Source organism: Galeopterus variegatus, unplaced genomic scaffold (assembly GCF_000696425.1).
Source record: "Galeopterus variegatus unplaced genomic scaffold, G_variegatus-3.0.2 Scaffold3047, whole genome shotgun sequence".
In the NCBI taxonomy this organism is placed as follows: domain Eukaryota; kingdom Metazoa; phylum Chordata; class Mammalia; order Dermoptera; family Cynocephalidae; genus Galeopterus; species Galeopterus variegatus.
The window spans coordinates 94185-114523 of record NW_007729158.1 but is presented as its reverse complement, the minus strand read 5'-3'; the positions used below and the strand labels follow the sequence as shown (position 1 = coordinate 114523).

Here is a 20339-nt window from a genome sequence, read left to right as displayed (position 1 = left end):
TGGCGCGGGGCGGGGGTGGCCGGGGCTCCGCTCCTTCCACCTCTGTGCCCCCGGGCGTGAGCGTTGCCGGCCGCAAAGAGGACGCACTGGGACCCGCACGTCTGCACCCGCGCGGCCCGCAGCCCTTCAAGTCAACCTTCTCCTTATCCAACCCTTTCCCCTCGCCTTCAGTCTAAAGGCCCAAGTTGAGTCCTTTCTTCCTTTGCAAAAGGCTCCCCCACCCCCGACCTCACTGAGGACGCACTGGGACCCGCACGTCTGCACCCGCGCGGCCCGCAGCCCTTCAAGTCAACCTTCTCCTTATCCAACCCTTTCCCCTCGCCTTCAGTCTAAAGGCCCAAGTTGAGTCCTTTCTTCCTTTGCAAAAGGCTCCCCCACCCCCGACCTCACTGGGTCGCCCCCCCACTCTTTCCCATCTCTCCCCCGCAAGCCCCCAGTGCTGGGCAAGTGGGGGCCCTACCAGAAGTGTCTAGTCACGAAGTGTCCCCATTTGGCTGGGGTAGGGGGTGGGGATTCATGTTATAGCAAATAGTCCATAAAAGACACAACACTTTTAGGAACAACTTAAAGAAGCAGTGGGTTGAGAGAAAGGAAGAGAAGCCATGCAGAATTCTGTTTTAGCGCCTGTCATTCCATGCTATTCAGAACAGTTTCACGTTTGAGCGCTTACATGTCTTACTCAACAAAAAGGGAATACACTCGGTGGGGAAAAAGTATTGAGTTTGGGTCCTTGTTTAAAAAAAAAAATTCCTATGAGGGATCAGTAAAGAGTTTTGAGAAAACAGTTCACTCAGTGCTGGCTTATAAAATTCTACTATTGACACAAAGTAAACCACTTTAGATGCATGTTTCAAACATGATGTTTTAAGGTCAAAGGTAAGAGAGAATATATTTCCATGAAGAACGTATGCAAACCGCGGCAAAGCCTGGTCTTACTTGAAATGATTGGAACCAGGGCAAGTGTAGATCTTGACCTGAGATGCCAGAGTAGAGAGTTGTGACTCACGAAGTAACAGTGCTGAAATCCGAACAGAAATGTCAGGGCCTGAATACTATTTCCATCATTGCCCCCGCTAGTAGTTTTCACTTTACCATCACAGCGGGGGGCCCTGAGCTGCAAGTGAGGAGTTTAGTTTTCATACAAACATAGAATTGTTGGAAGGTAAATGCCTATAAATGCAAGTCTTTGAAGTGCAGTTCTTTTGATGGCACTCTAACTTTGCCTTAGGAAGTGTAGACACCATGCTACCTAAGGATAGTGTTCTGAATTTTTAAAATTTTTTCCCGAATAGTATAAGAAAATTGTTCTTGTAACTTCCTAAAGAGAACTTTTTGAATGTGTGCCTAACAATAATAGTAAAATGGAATACCTGTGAAATTAATGTGCACAACCTTATAGAAACAAAAATAGAAATCACTTTCGTACACACATGCAACACACACAACTTATTGTGATAGCATAAGTACTTTATATTCTTGTCATATGGCAGTGAGAGTGAACTTTGTAAATTTGTCAACAGTCATGTTAAAAATATTCTTTCAAAGGTTGTCCTCTTTTCCCTCTCCCATTTACTTTGTAAATTGCTTTAGTAATTGAATTAAATTTTAGGCTTAAAGTTCTAACTTATTTTAAATTTTCCTTCTTTTAAACAGATATTAATGAAAGTAAAATAGAACTTTCATTTTCTGGTTTTCTCTTAGGGATTTGAATGGAAATAACATCACACGGATTACAAAGACAGATTTTGCTGGTCTTAGACACCTAAGAGTTCTGTAAGTGTGTTCTTCCTCTGTATTGTGGAACTTTTGTTTGTTTGTTTGATTTCAAGTGCATGTTTTGAATTGCTATCAGTCTGTTTTTAAAACTGTTCCAATGACAGAAACATAAAAATTTTGAAAGGTTTTGGTTTCCTTTCTTTTTTGTTTGTCATCGTACTACAACTTTTAATAAAAATTTGGGCTTTGATTTTAAGATTGGATGCATGCCATAGAAACAATATAATAGAAGTGACCTCAAATTTTTGTTATACCATGGCTTAAGTGCCTTATGCATATAAAAATGTAAGATAATTGCTTTCACAATATAAATAAGTAATGTGAGACATTTGATATCTTTAGTACTTGTGGTTAACTAGAAAAAAGTGGATCTGTGCTTTATCATTACCAAGATAAAAATGTTCAGGCTTTTTTTAGCAAAGAACAATTAGATATAATTTCTAACATTAAAATCAAGCAATCGGCTTTTCAGCAGTTTTTGGTGAAAAATGTTTACATATAAAAATGCATTGGTTATATTTTAGGTTGTTTCTTATATTTTATATCTTTGTAGCTTTTATAAAATTGTTGCAATATGATTACTTCTTTAATTAGTGGGTTAAATTAGCTGTGAGTAAACTATTACCTGAGAGTCAGTGTAATGTAAAATTGTTTTTACCCACAGGATGGTTAAGTATTGACATCACAAACTCCAAAGTGAGGATACTTCAAAAAGTTAGTGGAAAGATTTGTATTAATTTTCAATTACTCTATTTACCCACAAACTTTTTGATGTATGCTCATACTTTTGACCATTATGTATTCAGTGTTCATCTTTTAGGAGACATTTTTCTGTCATTATGAATTCTTTCAATTGCTGATGTGTATCCATAATTCAAAATTGAAGTATGTATATGATAAATTACTGTATATTGACTCTCTAGTTAATAACTCAGTTGCAAATCAGTGCACCAAAAAAAAAGCTATTGAAGCTGCAGTGTCATGGGTTGCTTTTCAGGTACATTATGAAGTTCAGTTTCCACTAGTAAATCTTGTGAGAAACTTCATTAGCATTTTCTATGAAAGTTTTGTAATGTGGACACTATTTTCCCTCCCTGAGTTCTCTTAAATGTATCATCATTACATTTGATTTTGGATCTCAAATCAGGGCAAAATATAACTTGATAAAGGGAAAGAGATTACAAGTTTTCAGCTGCTGAATTGAAACTTATTCAGATGGTGAGTGGGATCCTTAAGAAGCGTGTTATATTTTGCATTTCAGTCAGCTTATGGAGAATAAGATTAGCACCATTGAAAGAGGAGCATTCCAGGATCTTAAAGAACTGGAGAGACTGTAAGTATTTTCAATTCCAAACTTATGACAACATAACTGTAGTTTTAAAAATACTTGAATTTCAAGGATCATGTCATCAGTTTGCTGTCTTAGCTTTTCAAAGTTTACAGAGAAAGGAGAACGAATAAGTGGTTTTCAGACTTAGAACAAGTAGAGTTTCTGGATAAAAAGTACTACCTTGTAATAAAGCTCAAAAATAAAGATTTACTTTCCTAAGACATTTGTTTCCTTCATAATCATTGCTTTGGTACTTAAAGATGCACATATTTTTCTTATTGGTCGTCTAGTTTGTTTTATTTGCTTGTATAGGAAGAAAGGTGGTAATTTTATTTATAGTAATGGTACACTATGGAAAAGAGAAATTTTGCTAATAGTTATTTTAATTGCCATGCTGTTGTTTTGTGTGTCATTAGTGCCATTTGAAGAAATATTTTAAATTCCTACTGATAAAGATTTGCTTTTTGATATTTGTCACCTACGGTGAGCACTGTTAATAACTGGTATTCACAGATTTATTTCATTATTCTATAGTAGCCTTTTAAATATTTCTGCTGAAAAACAGTTAGAGATTATTAAAGTAAGAACTGTGTTATCAAAGTGTGGTCATTTCATATTGACTCTTTTTGTCCAAGAAGATTAAATATAGACTTCAGACTTTAAGATATATTATTTCAGACACAAAATCTTATGGATTGATATATATTACTTAAGGAACTTTTTTTTTTTAATGTTGACAGTGTATGTCCACGAAGGACAAAATTTCTGTTTGAAATAATTAGGATAAGTTAAAGACTTTGTAATTCGAAGTATGAATTCCAAGTCGTATATGTCTTGATTATTCAAGTTTGCATTTTAAGGGCAAGTGAAGGCTCTACTAAAAGAAGCAACAATTATTTTAATAAGCTTCCATTTCTGCTTTAATAGTTACTTTAGGTAAATATAAAATTTTTATTTAAAATAATGAAATGTGACATATTTTTTAGGTACAATTCATACTCATTTACTGGGCCCAATGGCAAGAGTTAATTCTGTGTAATTGTCTACAGTGGGAAAATGGTTAGTTAACTTCTAAGATATTTATATATATACATATTTTTTTACAGTTTTAAAAAAATCTTTATTACCTGAGAATATAATTATAATGGAACTTATAAATGACTTGTGACATTTTGTTCACATAAAGCATCTTTAAAGAATTATGCTTGTAAATTTGATGAAGATAAAAATAATGATAATATGTAGGCTATGTTTTTATCACCTCAAATAAAACACCAAAAAGTCTATTTTAACGTAAAACTTTTTCTGTGGTAAATATTACAATATAGAGAATATGATTGTGGTATTCAAAATAAATTTGAAATCACTACTCTGAGCTAGTTTGGGGGAGAAATAAAAACAAGATAAACACTTGATTGAGTTCATAACCTATTTCTAACTATGTAAAAATATGTGAAAGTATTTATCCTTTGATTTCCTTCATAGGCTTTCAAGAGTAGCTTGAATTCCTAGTGAGTAACTTGCAAAGATATTTTTATTCCATCCTTTTTAAAAGAAGTATTAATATAATTTAACTGTTTGCTAAGATGAATAGATAATTTAAATTATCATTTAAACATTAACGGGTTTTCAAGATTAACCTTTAGTCATCTCATGGAAATATCTGTATTTTGTTCTTAACTTCCTGATCATTGAAAGACTCTTGATGGCTTTGCATGCAGTCTCTATTTTGTTATATTGTAGTTTTAAATATTTTTTCGGGACAGTAGAAGAAAATAAAACTTTCTCATTATTTTCCAAGCCACTTCAGAGTATCATCTAAACTTTCATCTTGAATAAATTAAGTTTTTCTAAAAATTATTAAACAGATGCTGTATGATCTGAAATTTGATTAGAGTTGTAAATAGGTAGTATTTTTTGACTTTTACTTCCCCTGGGAATGTCACTTCATCTCAGAAAAATTTTATGTTCTATTAAGTCAGATGTTTCAGAGGGAGAGGAGGATTTGTAATTTTGAATGAAAACTAATATATATGCAGGACTTCTTTAAATCACCCCAGCTGTTGGCCAAGAGCAAATATTTCATATTTGTGAGGAAAAGCTGAGAAAATTCCTTTTGTTTACAACTGCCAAGTCCATCTGATGGAAGCACATTGTTATCTGACAGCCAATTCATCTCCTTGGGACTCTGGAATTCAAAGCCATTTCTTAGGAACATTGTGGATACACTTTTCAAATATTTATTTTTTAAAATACATTAAATGGCAAGGCAGTTTTGCTAAAGAATGCATTCAAGTAATTGTGAAACAAGCTATTTTAAATTTTGTTCAGTATATTGTTTTAAAAAAATAAAAGTTAAAAATAAAGGCTACCCAGAGAAATTCTATAATGAAATTACTATGACCTTGTGGTATATGTCCTTAGTTAGCATCATTAACATCAAAAAAATTGCTTGCTTTTCCAAAAAAGCTGCAAGAGACGATGTGTGAGACAGGAAGTAATCGATAAACTAACTAATTTCTAACTATGTATTTTGTAAATTTTTATGGTTTTTAACAATTTAGGTATGAAATTATAAATTGGAACTCTAAATTATGGAAAGGTGTATTAATGCAGGTTTATGTTGTAAATGCCATTCATACAGTGAATAGTGATTTAACTTTCATTTCTTGTATGAAGAATAAAAAATAAAAACATTAATTTTATTCATGTGTAATGTATGGTTCTAAGTTATTTTCATTTTAAAATGATAAAAAAATTCCCAATGACACTGTTTGAATATTTCAAAGTTACACTTTTTTTTTCTTCTTATTTTATACCGATGGGGTTTTAACTTGATCTAGAGAAAGAAGACAAATCTGAAAACAAGATAAGATCTGGGCCTTTTAAAAATTCAGCTTTCTAATCTGCAAGAAACAGGACCATGTTGTTATCATAAATTTAATTTTAGCATGGAATGAGAAAGTTATTTGTAAAACAAAGCATTATACCTACAAAAGAAAGTTATTTTTCTACTTAAAGAAATGGATTAAATACAGAATTTTCAGTCAAAATATCAAGAAGTAGATGGATATTAAAATCCTTCTATCCTTCTAGCCTGTTTCCCCTTCTAACTCCCTCTTTCTCTCCCTTCCTTCCTTTTTTCCTTCCCTTTTCATTCCGTTGTTCCTTTCCTTTTTCCCTCCCTTTTCCTGCACTCCTTTCTTTCTGTTATATGAAAAATAGCATCAGATGATAAGGAATAAGTTTTAATGACACCTACTCAGCACGAGCACACATTACTTCCTGTTTTGATAGTTTGCTACTATATTCCAAGAACTAACACAGGCAGTAGCAGGATTCCTAGGATGCCCTATGTTGCCAGCAGTACCTGTTTATCTGGAATGATAATGAAGTCTTGAGAATGTGCCTCAAGTAGACTTTTTCGCAGGTCTTCTATTATTTAATCAAAATGTTCAAATGTAATTAAATGTAGTTAAATGACTGGTTAATTCAGTGGAAGTTGAGGAAAACAAACTACAAATAAGCTGCAATAAAGAATCAGAACACTTATGAGGTATATATATTTTTATGCATCACAGAAGATACCCATGTGTATTGGCAATAAATTCTCCATGCAAAATTATTAATTCAAAGCATTTCTTGGCTGGCACATAAAGTCCTAAAAAGAGATAACACTGGGATCCAGAATTTCTGTGGGCTGGTGTAAAATCCTGTTGTTCACTTACAGTTTATGGGATTTTAATGCAGTAATTAAGTTCTATTTTATGGCCTTTTATGGGGACCCAGGCCACTTGAGGGTTCTGCTAGTGAAAATCATCTTTTTGAAAATTCCTTGATAACACAAAGGTAAGAGTATGGGAAAGTTTTTGAAACTGTTTAGGGTTATCATTTTTAGGACATTTTGTTATGTACCTTAAGACTCCAAAAATGAAGTGCATATAGCCTGGATTATGTTAGTGAGAACCAATAGCAAACCATGGAAAATCTTGGATATTATTAGGCTTTGCATCAACATTACAACCCTTACGGTAAGGAAATTGCAGAAGTAATAAAGGCAAGCACGTTGACTGTTCATCTTTTCCCACCAATAATGTGTAAATGTATTTTTTAAAGACAAATATTAGCTTTACACTCTTCCAGTTTTAGTATCTTTGGAATGAAATGACATATTTCCTTTTCCTTTTGTCATTTGATATTCATGCTTCCTTGAAAAATGAGTCCTGAAAATATTATTACAATAAAGCTATGCATGGGATCCTGGAAAATAAACCTGTTAACTTAGGTATTTTAAAGTTTCCACCAAGTTGATATAAAGAAAATACTCATTTTAATTTAGAAAATTATAATTATTTTTTTACAGTAGAACCCAAATTTGAGTGAATGCTATACTCTCATGAAAGGATATTTAAAAGTCACATTTATTTCATATTGTTAGTTTTTTAAGATTTTGCTGAATTAGTTCTCCCCGCATGCACACACGATTCATTCATAAGCGTGTGACAGACAGCGTGAGGCTGAGCAGCTATGATGCTCCAGGGTTTTTGTTGTAGGTCGCTACACATGAATTCAAGAAGAGAATATGTTGTGGAACAGGTCTGAAGGAAAGCACTGTTTATCCTCTGTTCATCAAGGATGTAGAAAACTCCTCTTTTCACTAATCCTCCGTGTTTACAGGCAACACCTAACACATACTTTTTCTTAACGTAAGGGCAGACTAACTGCTAATCTCCTTAGAAAAGAATGCAAGCGCATCTCAAAAGAATTGTTCTCTGGTATCTTTACAGCGAAGTTTGAAATCACTGCAGTCATTTTCTTGGAAAGCCCCTTTAAAAACACATCAAACTTTGTATCAGAGGCTGAGTATGTACATAGCATAAAGTAAAAATGGTATCTTTACAGCGAAGTTTGAAATCACTGCAGTCATTTTCTTGGAAAGCCCCTTTAAAAAACACATCAAACTTTGTATCAGAGGCTGAGTATGTACATAGCATAAAGTAAAAACGGTCTAAATGATGTGATATCCATGAAATGTCAATTATTCTCATCTATTTATAAGTAATATGGACTATTTTAAGTTATGGCTATGGTCATGGAAAGCTTTAATTCATGTGTACTATTACAAGTTTAGTAGAACATTGAATCCATCTGAGTTTTCTCATGCAGTGTTTTTTATGGGCCTTAAAGTTAAACGGCAGTGAGAAGGCCTGTTTGCTCTTTGTGGGCCGTTTTATAAATTCTGAAGCAGCGAGGTTGTTTATTTTTCCCACATCTGTTTTGGGCTCATCCTTTGTGACAGTGTTTGCTGGATGCTGTGTCCTTTATACTCCCCCTGAAATGAGTAGTTCAGTTTGCACTGTTACGATGTATTTGTGGAAGCTTCAGGGTCAAATATTTTACATTTAATTCTGTCTTTCATTCCTCTTGGATAGCTTTCTCCTTGAATTATGCCTCCTAGACTGAATTTTACAACGTTACATGCAATGAGAGACTTTTCTACATGGACTTCATATATATTTCCCTTCATCTTTTTTCAAAGCAAGTTATATCTGTTGGACTGGAAGGAATATTGATGCAAATGTTTCAGATAGAAAGCTTGGTTAACAATAGGGCTGATTTAGTATTATCAAAATTGGAATGTTGCTTTTAGATAACATTTACAAAAAATTATGTGGTTATCCTCTACAGCGTCCATCCACTCTGGATGCAGGTGGGAAGTTGTGAAGTGCTGGCTCTGTCCTGCTGTTTTAGGTCTGGCAATGGAGCACAGGTTACAGATTTTGTAGACACCCCTGTTCTTAAACACCTTGCAATTTTGTCTTCTGGTGTCTGGTGTCCCATGGAACACCAGGCAAATACTCATTGGTTGTATTGTTGGTAATGCTTTTTAACCAGTACAAACTCCCCTTCCCCACTTTAAAATGAGAAACATTGTGTAAGCGTGACATCAGAAAACCCTTGGTTTCAGTTCCACTGTGAGGTCTTGATCACATTGCTTTCTCTTTCCACTGAAATCTTCAGTTTCCTCATCTTTAAAATGGGGATAATCATTATATCTCACAGTGGTGGTACATGATTAAAGTGAGATAATGTCCATAGTTTCACAAAATGCTTGGCACATAGCACTTAAACAACTATTATGCATTTTGTCGCACCTGTCCTATTTCTCAAGTTGAGTTTAGGAATTATTTTATTTGAGCTATATATATATATATATAATAAATTTGACATATTCATCCATATTTACTGTGGTTTTCATTCTGATTTTCTTATTACCATAGTATATGATCAGTAGAAGAGATGTAAAGAAAGTACAAACCTCCTTACAGTTTTGTTTCAGAGGATTTCTCCTAATCCCTCTCAATTGTAAAGAAATACGAAGAAGTAAGGAGATTAAAGAAAAAGCCACATTTTTATTAATAAGTGTTGACCTCCCTTGCATGGACTACAAAGGATGAAATGATCAGTCATATCACTGCTGAAAATATAAACTTAATTTTATTTATGTTATGCAACCTGAATTGATAATACTGCTGAAATTTAAACTTAATTTATGTAATACAAGATAAATATTAAAATCTTTGCTTTAAAAACATTAGAATAAAAACATTTTTAAAAGACAAGTAGAAAAAGCCCAAAAAGGAGCTAATTAGTACTAATCTTGATTGTTTATATATTAAAATTAGTGCGTTAGAAATGATAGATTTTTTTTAAGGTAACGTTTATCAAACACTTATTACAGACCAGGCACGCTGCTGAAATACCTTATATTAATAATGACATTTGAATATGAAGCATACATTTTTCACTGGCTTTGGTAAACATTTTATTTTCATTTTACATTTTGAATTGGATGGAAGATTGCAAATATTAATTGAATTGAGGTAAAGATTGAAAGAAGACACTGTAACCTCTAGCAAAGGACAAGAGTCCCAGGAGCAGCTGGCAGATAACAATTTTAAACAATGCTTGTCAATATTGCTCAGATTGCCCTTCAGATTGAGGTTGTTAAGAATCAGCATTTCAGAGGCCAGTGGTGTTTTGTGCAACACCGAAAGATTGTTCACCCTTCTGAAAGTCACACTCAAATATAACTGGTAGCCAAGAGCAAACAATTATTGGGATCTCTTCTCATCTTTGCCTAAGAAAAAGTATCTTGTCAGAGACATAAATCACACACCTTTCTGAAACCATGAATTACCATCCAGAGAATTCTCAAACAGTCCTCGGATTTTGTGGGCAGATTCCATCCCATAGTGATGACTCAAGACCTACATGTACCTCTGTTATCTCTCCTTTAACACAATTGAGTGTCCCTGCTCTGAACAATGGATTACTGACTCACCTGTCTGTTTAATGGAGCTAATTTTTGTTGGCTCCTATAAATAATCCTCTGTGATATTTTTAATTCATTACGTGCTGTTTTCCTGTTCTGGGACCATAAGATTATAACTTCAACTCATTTACATTAGAGTTCTTATTATGACACTGTCATTTTCCAGTGCTAAGACATTTTCTGTGGCATCAGAATCTAAGTTACTTTTTCTCCAGCTCTCTTTAGTAATTGTTATACACTTTAACAGACTTTAAAGTAATTCTAGATTTTAAAAAATGCTATTTAGTTTAGGATTTAGTTTCTAGTCATTGTACAAGATTCTTATTTTAATTTTTTTTCTTTTGTATTTTAACGTTTGTATATCCATTTAACCTTAAACTGATGGAAGAGAGAAAAGAACAGGAACCAAAAGTATATTGATACTCTTTTAAAGAAAAAAAGCAAACTTATACTGCTTAGTCTATGCATATTACCACATCACTATTATCTGCCCTTTTTGGTAGGATACTACCTTGTCTGTGCTCAAAAAATAAATGTATCATGGTGGGTTTAGACATATTAAGATCATTTAGAACTTTCATGAAAAAATGCTAAACTATATGAATGCAGAAAAACGTTTTGAACATATTTTCATTTCTCTATCAACTTTAGGTATCTTAAATAGGTGTTTAAAACAGTGAGCTTTATTTGCATACTTTATTTTCAGGTGATTTGTTCCAAGATATTTAAAAAATGGACTATAAAGCTGTTTTTCCTAAGGAAAGAGGTGAAAAGAAAAGTTTCAGCATTCCATTATTTTGAAATATTGTTTAGGATTGTTTAGACTGTGTTTCATTGAGAGAAGTGACTCAGAGGATATGTTCTGGAGTCGCATCACTGATTTCAATCCTTGCTCTAATCTTTAAGCTGTGTAACTCTGTCCAGAACAGCAATAAGAATCATACCTACTCACGAGGACATTGTGAAGAGTGAACACATTCTCATATAAAGCTCTCAGGACAGTGACCCTCACATAGTAAGCTTAGTACATATTAGCTGTTATTTGTGGGGTTCATTAGGAACCACTGGGAATATGAAAATGATAATAATAATTAAGAAATAGACACTGCTTGCCCCCATCTGAAATATGTTCTCCCTTACAGTATATGAAATTATATTGATGTAGGTTTGTTCACAAGAAAGCTGGAAGCTGCTACCAGTCCCTGCATATCTGAGTTTGTTTACACACACTGAATTCCTTCCAACTTCTAGGTGATGCTGAGCATGTGTAGGATGGGAAGAGGGGGTAAGGAGGGGGATGGGAGGGAAAGGAGGTGACTGCTGTCTAGGGCACATCAAAGCAGATTTGAAAGTGGGGCTTTGGTTAGTTGGGAAGTGGCATAAAACCTGAGGCAAGCACCTCAGGGAGCATGTTGTAGGAAAGTTGGCCTAATGTCAAAGGAACATGCTAGGGCCTTGCTGAACTATACGAAAATGCAAAGAGAGCAGTCTGTTCTTACTCGCCATTTCCTAAGAACATACTAAGTGCCAGGGAAGATTAGGAAGTGGTGAATGAGAACAGACTGCTTTCTTTGCCTTTTGATATGGTTCAAAACCTACTCAGTGAGAGGGAAGAAGGGAGGGGATACAAAGATTGAGTCTTTATACTTGAAGAGCTCACAGCCTGGTGGGAAAGAGACCAGTACACGAACAAATAAATACAGAGTAAGGGACTCTTACTTACCAAATGCTGTGGGGACTCAGCCCAGGGAGGTGCTAACTCTATGTAGGAGAATCAAGGGACTTTTCACAGAGGATGTAAGAAAGTACCATTTGTAGAAAAGAGAAAGCACTCCAGACAGAGAGCTGCTTCTGCAGGGACTAGGGGCTTGAAGAAGAGTGTTTGTTGTGGCTAGAAAATCATAGATGAGGTTTGTTAATCTGATGGTTTAGATCAGATTATGAAAACCCAAATCTTCCATTTTAGAAATTGGGATTGGCTCTTTGGAAAAATGTGGGTCCTTCCAAGAGTGGTTGCTTTCCTAGAAACGTTCTCATTAGCACTACTGCAAATTTTTGAAATCTATTTTTTTAAGACAGTTGTAACACAGTCATAATTAAGCTATATTTTATCAAAATTGTGAAATGATAGACTCCAGAAGTACTCCTTCCCTCAGAACCATGCCCAACAGAGAACGAGTAAATAAAAGCTTTTGGTTCCACTTTAAATTTAACCTTGTTATGTGCTTTATTTGTAAAGATTGGTTTAAGAGGAAAGTAAACCTGCCTTTTCACCACTCATTTTACTATTTGGCTCCTACTTGTCTTGGAATACTTTTTTTTATTAGTGTACATTTTGTTAACTGCTGATAATGTTTCTATAGATCACCAACTTCCTAATAATGTGAGTTTATGCAACAAATGTTGTGGTTACCATCATTGCTAATGGCATTTTAGAATTGGAAGAAGTTCTGCAGTTCACCTGGTCTAGCTTCTCACCTAATACTGGATTTCTTTTTATTACATCCTTTGCAAGAAAAAAAAATGCATAACCTCTGCTTGAATATATCTGGAATAAGGAGTTGAGAGTTCTGAAGGCAGATCATTCCATTTCTTAATATCTAATTCATAGAAAGGTCTTTCTTATAATCTACTTTCTTAGGACTTAAATCACTGGTCCCATTTCTGCCCTCTGGAGACCAAATGAGTGTAATTCTGCTTCTACCTGATGACCCTTTACATATTACTATGCCCTCTCTTCCTGTCCTCTAACACTTATCTTTAATCCTTCTGATTTCTTCAGTGTGACATTAATTTCTGGACCTACTTACTCTTCTCTGGAGCTAAGGAGTGTGTAAATAATTTGTGTGCATTTTATGTCAGCTTGTCATTTTATTTAGATTTAGGAAAAGCAGAGAAATAAACAATTATTTCTGATTAAATGTTAAGCTGTACACTTAAAACAGATGGGATTGGAATATTAGTACATCAGGGACAGAATGTGCCCACTCTTTATTTAGTAGGTGTTCATAGTCCAAAAGAATGTAGTTACAAATCATCAAGGCTTAAATTGAGTTAGAGTTGCAATAAAATATTTTTCTAAAACATTTAAAACATTCCAGTATCAGTTAAACATTTTAACACATTACTTAAAGTTTTTGACACTATTATTAGTTATAACTCTGAGCCTTAAATTTAGTTAAGGATTGAGAGCTGTGGCTTGAGGTTTGAACTTTGTTGGTTTCCTTCTGATTCTGCCTATGGAGACAAATCTTTCTGACACTTTTTCATCCTTTCTTCCCCCAACTAAATGAAAAGCTAACAAAATTTTAATTTCCATCTCCTCACAATGTCTTGGCTAAAAATTTAGGCCATTTGGGACAGTGTATGAATTATTTTAAGACACCATTTACTGTGGTATTTCTGCTGTGTACTGAAGTTGCTTAATTTGGACTCCAGAGTTTGTCATGAAATCCTTTCTCATTGTGTATATTCTGGTTGACTGATGTTGCACAGGATTTGAGTTTAGAGTTTAGACCCCAATAATCATCATCTGAGTAAACATAATGGAAATTGCTTTAAAGAGTCATGTAACAAAAGGTGTAACCAACTTTTGATTTTCAATGCTTGAATTCTCTTGAATGTCATCTCATTCTTTCCTGAAATACAGGGTGAGGCATGACACTACCAAATCACAGTCTCGTTGTCAAGTATTTTCTATGTAACATAAGCTTTGTTTTTGTTTTTCTCAAAAGGCGTTTAAACAGAAATCACCTTCAGCTGTTTCCGGAGTTGCTGTTTCTTGGGACTTCGAAGCTATATAGGCTGTAAGTAGACACAAACAGTTATTGGTGCTTTGGGTAGTACCTTGTGTTTTATTAAATGTATTTTGGATCTGTTTCCTCGGACTGTCCTGGTATCTACTCACCAATATATTAATCAATTAAAAGTTTCCCTTTTTTTTTTTTCTTAAGTAAATTTATGATTGGTTTTCTAGTGGTTTCAATTGTTTTGTTTCATTAGCATTTAGTACTTTATGTATGTGTTATTGTAATTGTATAATTCCTTTTTTGGTCGTGTGATGATTGTGAGATTTACCTATTTCTTTATGGAAGCTTTTGATTAAGTTCTGATAGAAAGAATTGCTGTTGGGCTTCCTCTTAAGAGAAGGTTGTCAGTGTTTTCTTGCAAAGTTGGGCTTCTTAATGTCAGGTTTTTTGGTATGGTTTCTGTACTCAAGTAGGTGTTTATTAGTCTGAAAATATTCTTATAAGATATTTAAGGAGAGTTTTAAATTTCCTCTTAAATGCTTCTTTTAAAGCCACAATTCCAAACTCTGCGATATGAGTGACTTTAAGGCAAGGTTTTCATATCAAATATGTCATACATTGTTAAAGGAAGTAGTTCTTTAAAGGAGCATAATGTGAGTATTAGAGAGAATCAGCTTTTCCTCCCTGGAATGCTTGTTCGCTGACCTAATGTGTAATAGTGAAAACACATTTTTGAAAGCTTTTAAAATTAGATTTTCATCCAAATGAATAATTTTGTGCAGATGGGAGATAAGCTACAAAGTGTTGGAAAAATAAATAGCAGTGATTATTGATGTTCGTGCATGTAGTGAAAAAAGTGCTGGTTTATGCAGGGTAAATTGTTCAGAGTGGCCCCCACTTGGACGGTGGCGGGAGTCCCATATGGTAGAGTTTGTAGAGAAAGGGAGCATATTACTTTTTTCAGAACTTGATTTCCTAGCCAAGGCTTTGTAGACTTCTAGTTCAATAAGGTTATCAATTCCAGAAATAGGAGGACTGTCCTCCCACACTCCTTCCTACATTATAGCCAGGGACTCTGTTAAGTCCTCCTGATATCTGAACTCACTATAGAGGGAACTCTCCCAGCTGACGTACACATATTCTCTCGAGTCAGACTTTTCTGACATTGTTCTTCTAAGGACAGCCTAAGTTGCTATTTCTCCTCTTCTTTGTGTCCCTATTTTTAACTGGCCCATTTAAGTAAATTTTAAAAAAATCAAATAAGGAAATCTCAGAACTGCCTTTTTAACAAAAATTCTCTAGGGACTTTTTTATTTATTTATTTTTTTACAAAGAAATATGGTATAGGTTACTATAAAGATTTTATGTTTGTGTAACAGTTGATACTTACATTTAAATATTTGTGCTTAGTTTCTAAGAAGGGCCAGCGTTGGTTTTAATAGTTTTCCACTTTTTGCTTTAGTTATTGATGGAGGAGATTTTAAAGAATTGACTTTGAGTCTAGCGTACAATAAGCACTGTTAAACTACTCCTTTGCTAGTAGTGTGCTTATAAAAAAAACGCATAAAAGTCTAGGAAGTTGTTTTCTATGTACTGTAAAAATAGAATTTATATGAATGATTGTTATCTGGAATTAAAATTAAGCAGAATAGGGAAAAATATACGAAGTAACTTCAACACTATTTCTGAAAAACAAGACTGTTTGATGTTTAGTTCAGAAGTACTTGGGTTAATTTTCTCAGGAGTTTCCAGGTGGTGAAATCCATTGCAGAGTCCCTCATCAGTAAATTATATTCTATTTAACATCTACTCTCCTTGACATTATCACATAGTGGACCCAGAGATTTTCTCTTATGTTTTGTTATGATTTTATAACTTTATGAAGCTGCTATGTGAAACAGACTTGAAATCATTAAGTGAATTAAAGAAACAGAACGCATAAAAGTTTAAAACAATGTTTTCTAATTAATTAAATTCATGTTAAAAAGATGGGAAATTGTGCAACTAGAAAATGTATTCAGAATTTTTATGGGCCTGTTTGGCTCAAAGGATTTCCCCTGCAGAATAATGGCAGCTAAAGTTGTATTCGTGAGGTGGGGCTAGTTACAAGAATTTTGAAATCCCTTAATTTATAGCTTGATGGCTTAATATCTAATATTAACAGTGTCCCTCTTTACTTGGGATTCGACACCTGACATAGGCACAGGATACACATAGAAGCCTAGAGGTGTAATTTTTAACTGCATCATCAAGTCAGAAACCTTTTGAATTGAGGAACTGGGTCCTCACATGAGTTAGACTTAGTTGAATTGTTAACAGTGATATTTCTCTTGAGAGGATAAGTTGTAAGCTATCTGTAAACACTTTTTTATGACAGTGATTAATAATTAAATTAAACAACCACCATTAAGAGTCTTTAATAAAGGAACAAAGGCTTATGGAGCTGACTACAGGGCTAGTGTAATTACAGAGCAAGGATAAGGGTTCAAACTTTCTTCACATGATACAGATACCTAAGAGCTCACCTAAAACAAATACTCTAGCAGATGGGAAAATATGCACAAACCTGCATGCACAAGTGTCCTTTCAAATGTTCATTTAAAAATGAATCTTTTTTTTTCACAAGAAGGACAAGTGACACAACAAAGGATGCAGGATTTTTGACAATGAGGAAAAAACATTGGCACACGGAAAGTATTTAACTGGTTGCTGCATAAACATATTAAGCAAGCTATTATTGCCCTATTATGTAATGTGATAGGGCCGTACATATCTAGAACTCATAAAAAATTATAATTTATTTTCTCTAGAAATTGTTGTACAATGCTAATTAATATCTCAAATTCTTTGTTTTCTTACTTATTGTATCTTTACCCATACTTTATGCTATAATATATTTTCATGATCTATCACCAACAGAAAAGTTTACCAGTTTAATATACAGTTTATATACAGATGTTTGATTTTTCCCAATGTTTACTTAGATTAAAGCTAGTCTTATTTACTGAGCATTATGCAGATTTTCTTTGAGTTTTTGTAATGAATAATCACTTGATTCTTGGCTGAATATGAGATGCTAGGGGAAGAAGCACACATGCTTTCTGTGGAATCTAAATGCATTATAAAAGAAAAAGAGGGTACACTGTATATGAATTATGATTCGACATGGTTGGTTGCTGCTAGCAGCCAAATATGCTTTTCCTTTGCTGTCTGCTCCAATTTCGCTTTGGATGGGTTGAGAGTGCACTACATGTTCAGGTCAAGATGTTTGCTCAGAAATAGTAGTACGGTTGCAGCTGTGTTTGCTGGAGAAGGAGACTAGTTTAAATAGCATTACCATTTATCCAGTCCATTAACAGAACTCTGTAAAATAATACCAACTCTGCATAAACTACAGGACAGTGTAATAAAATTACAAGCACTTGTTGACAGATGGAAAGTGTAAGTAAGGGAAAGTAAAGCAAAGGGCTATAGATTGGAGGTTAAAAGAGACAGCACATAGTTTTCTTAACTTGCATAGAGATGCTATCTTCTCTTTTGCTTCTCCTCCAAAACCGAGGTTATTATGATCATCCTAAGACTGGAGAAAATTATTTTCAGAGAAATCTGGAACTGGTTAACTGAAAAAGAGATTCCTGTGTGTTTTGAAATGATTGATTATGATCAGTTGAAATGTATGAGTGGCATATACAAATCTTTCTGATAAATGTAACCTTAAAGGTGGCTTACTCATGACTGATTCACACATTGCAACTTGAGTTTGCAACTACTAATCCGGGCTCGTTAGAGAGGAATTTCATTGGTAGTACTGTGGTTAGGCATTTGGTTATAAATATTTGTTCTGTGGTTTTTAGTTTATTTCTTTGAGTATTGTTGTATTTACCCAGACTTCTAACATAAGCTTGAGTATTCAAAGCACTTTGCAGAAACTCATTTTTCACTTGTATCTACCAAATCAAACCCAAACAAACAAAAATAACTACATATGTCCCAGTGACACATTTTCTTTATTTCTTGGAATAAAAACTTTTTATTTCTCATTCACAAGTAGCATTTATTATCCCCCAGTGAGTTTTAGAGGCAATAAATTGTCTAACATTATAAAGAGTATTTTTGAAGCCAAAGACTCTCTTTATGGCCTCGTGAATACTTACCTGTGACAATAGATTTTGACCGCTTAATTTGATTGGCCAGGTCTCAATTCATTTGCTGTCAGACAGGATCTCAGATTCTCAAAATTGCTTTTGATAACAATAATGATTATGACTTTTTAAAGAGGATAACTTGTTTGTTTTATTAAAGTAAAAAATTAATTTGCTAAGCATAACAAATGTATAATTAAGCTATCTTTACTTCCCTTTCTTCTACTCCCATAGAGGAACCTTAATTTTTTTTTTAATTGTTATAATAGTAACACATACTCATTGTAAAATGTTTAGGAAATTCAGGTAAATAGAAAAGAGGGAGTAGAAGTTATTATCTCACCACTCACACATAACCACTGTTATACTTGCCAATTATTATTATCTTAGTTTTATTTTTTATGGTTATGCATGTAAATACTGTTATACATGTATTACACAAACGATTTTTTTTCTTAATGTCCCCAGGGTCTAGTGTAAGGCTTGACCTTTAGAAGCCCTCAGTAAGTGTTTGATGTATTGAATTAAATCTCTGTTGGGCTCAGCATTTGTAACTTGAACAAGCAAATAGTAACTCTGGGAGAGCATTAGGAATAACAGAGAAACAAATTAAATTTAAAGGATAACTTGGCTAATTAAAAGTTTGGTCCCATTATGTTTTCTAAACGTTGAAGGGTTTCGGTAGACACAGTACATTCAAACAGATCTATTTTTCACCTAAGCAAAATATACCTTAACTTAATACCATGCTATACTTATGTAAAACTAACCTCCCAGTTCTTGGATGTCAGCTTAGTCTCATAGGATTCTTGTAGTCAAGCATAAAAGCGGAATACGACAGTGGAGTCCATGTAAAAACTCCTCTTGAATTAATTTCTGCCAGCTCCGATTAAAGTGTGGGCTACCAGAGGTGTCAGGTGCCATAGTTTCCTGCTTCATTTTACTCTTGGCCTGTTTGGCCCCTGCCACAATAAATCTGACAGTGGTTGTGCAGGAATTGCAGGTTACAGTTGCTACGGTTACCGTTGTCCAGCCAGATCGACATCATTACTCATCTCGCAAGCCGCTGTGATAGCTACCGCTGATTCCTGTTGCTGAGGCTGCCTAAGTGCTGAGGATGAAGAAAGTTCTTCAGAAGGTGGCGTGTCTGTGTTATAATCTGGTGCAAGGAAACACGATTTGTATTGTGTACTGATCCTCTGCTAAGGGGAACAGACTGACTGTCTTTGAAAACAATGAACAAATACGAGAGAGAAAATTTAAAATAAAGCATTAACTTTCAGTGATTAAAATACCAAATCCTTTATTAGATACTAAGTAACTTATTACTTACTTCTTATTATCGTGCCCAAGGGAATCTGTTTTTACCACTTAAAAAAGTGGAAAAATACTAGGAATATTTAATTTTAAAATGTTACTATTACATAACCAAAGGTTTGTTTTTAAGTAGGTAAGCAAGAGACTTGATGTGTAGATCTGTGAATACAGTTCCTAGTAGCCATTATCATTTGCCATGAAAAAAAAAAGTGCAAACCATTGGACAGGACCTACTTTTAATTTTGCTTTTTAAATCAACGTGTAATCCTATGATTTAAAGATTGTAAATTCAATGAAGATTAAGATTATACTGGAGATTCTGCCAGGCCTGGTGTTGATAGTTTCTACTTCAGAGGGATCACTACTAGAGGCTTGTTGCTGGAGAAGGCCAAAACCTGGCAGGTTTCTGCTGTTGCCAACCCACACAGTGAACTTTCTGAGTGTGAAATCCACAGCGTAGTCTATAGCAAAGGAAAATCAGGTGCAAGAAGGTTTGTTCCACTCAACTTATACTTACTGAAATAGTTGCTTTCCCAAATGTAAATGTTTCTGTTCCCACTACCAAGTACTCGTGATATGCCAACTTGGGTTTGAAGAATCTGTGATAGATGTTTGGGGTAGAGACTGGTATAATATGTGATATTTGTGGGCCTGGGCCATTGCTAACATCTGACCTGTAATATGTAAAT

The 20339-nt window shown here is 34.3% G+C and overlaps 1 protein-coding gene across 2 annotated transcripts in view; it reads left to right on the top strand.

The window, feature by feature from the left end:
* The window catches only part of LOC103599671 (slit homolog 2 protein-like), a 29464-nt gene that overhangs the window by 1779 nt on the left and 7346 nt on the right, over nt 1-20339 (top strand). Inside the window, exons 2-4 of one of the 2 annotated variants that reach the window (XM_008583814.1) lie at nt 1702-1773; nt 3038-3109; nt 14177-14248. In XM_008583814.1, coding sequence (XP_008582036.1) covers nt 1702-1773; nt 3038-3109; nt 14177-14248 — 216 coding nt within the window. Of the gene's footprint in view, nt 1-1701; nt 1774-3037; nt 3110-5145; nt 5210-14176; nt 14249-20339 lie in introns of those variants that run through there. The other variant, XM_008583815.1, reaches the window with a different exon arrangement.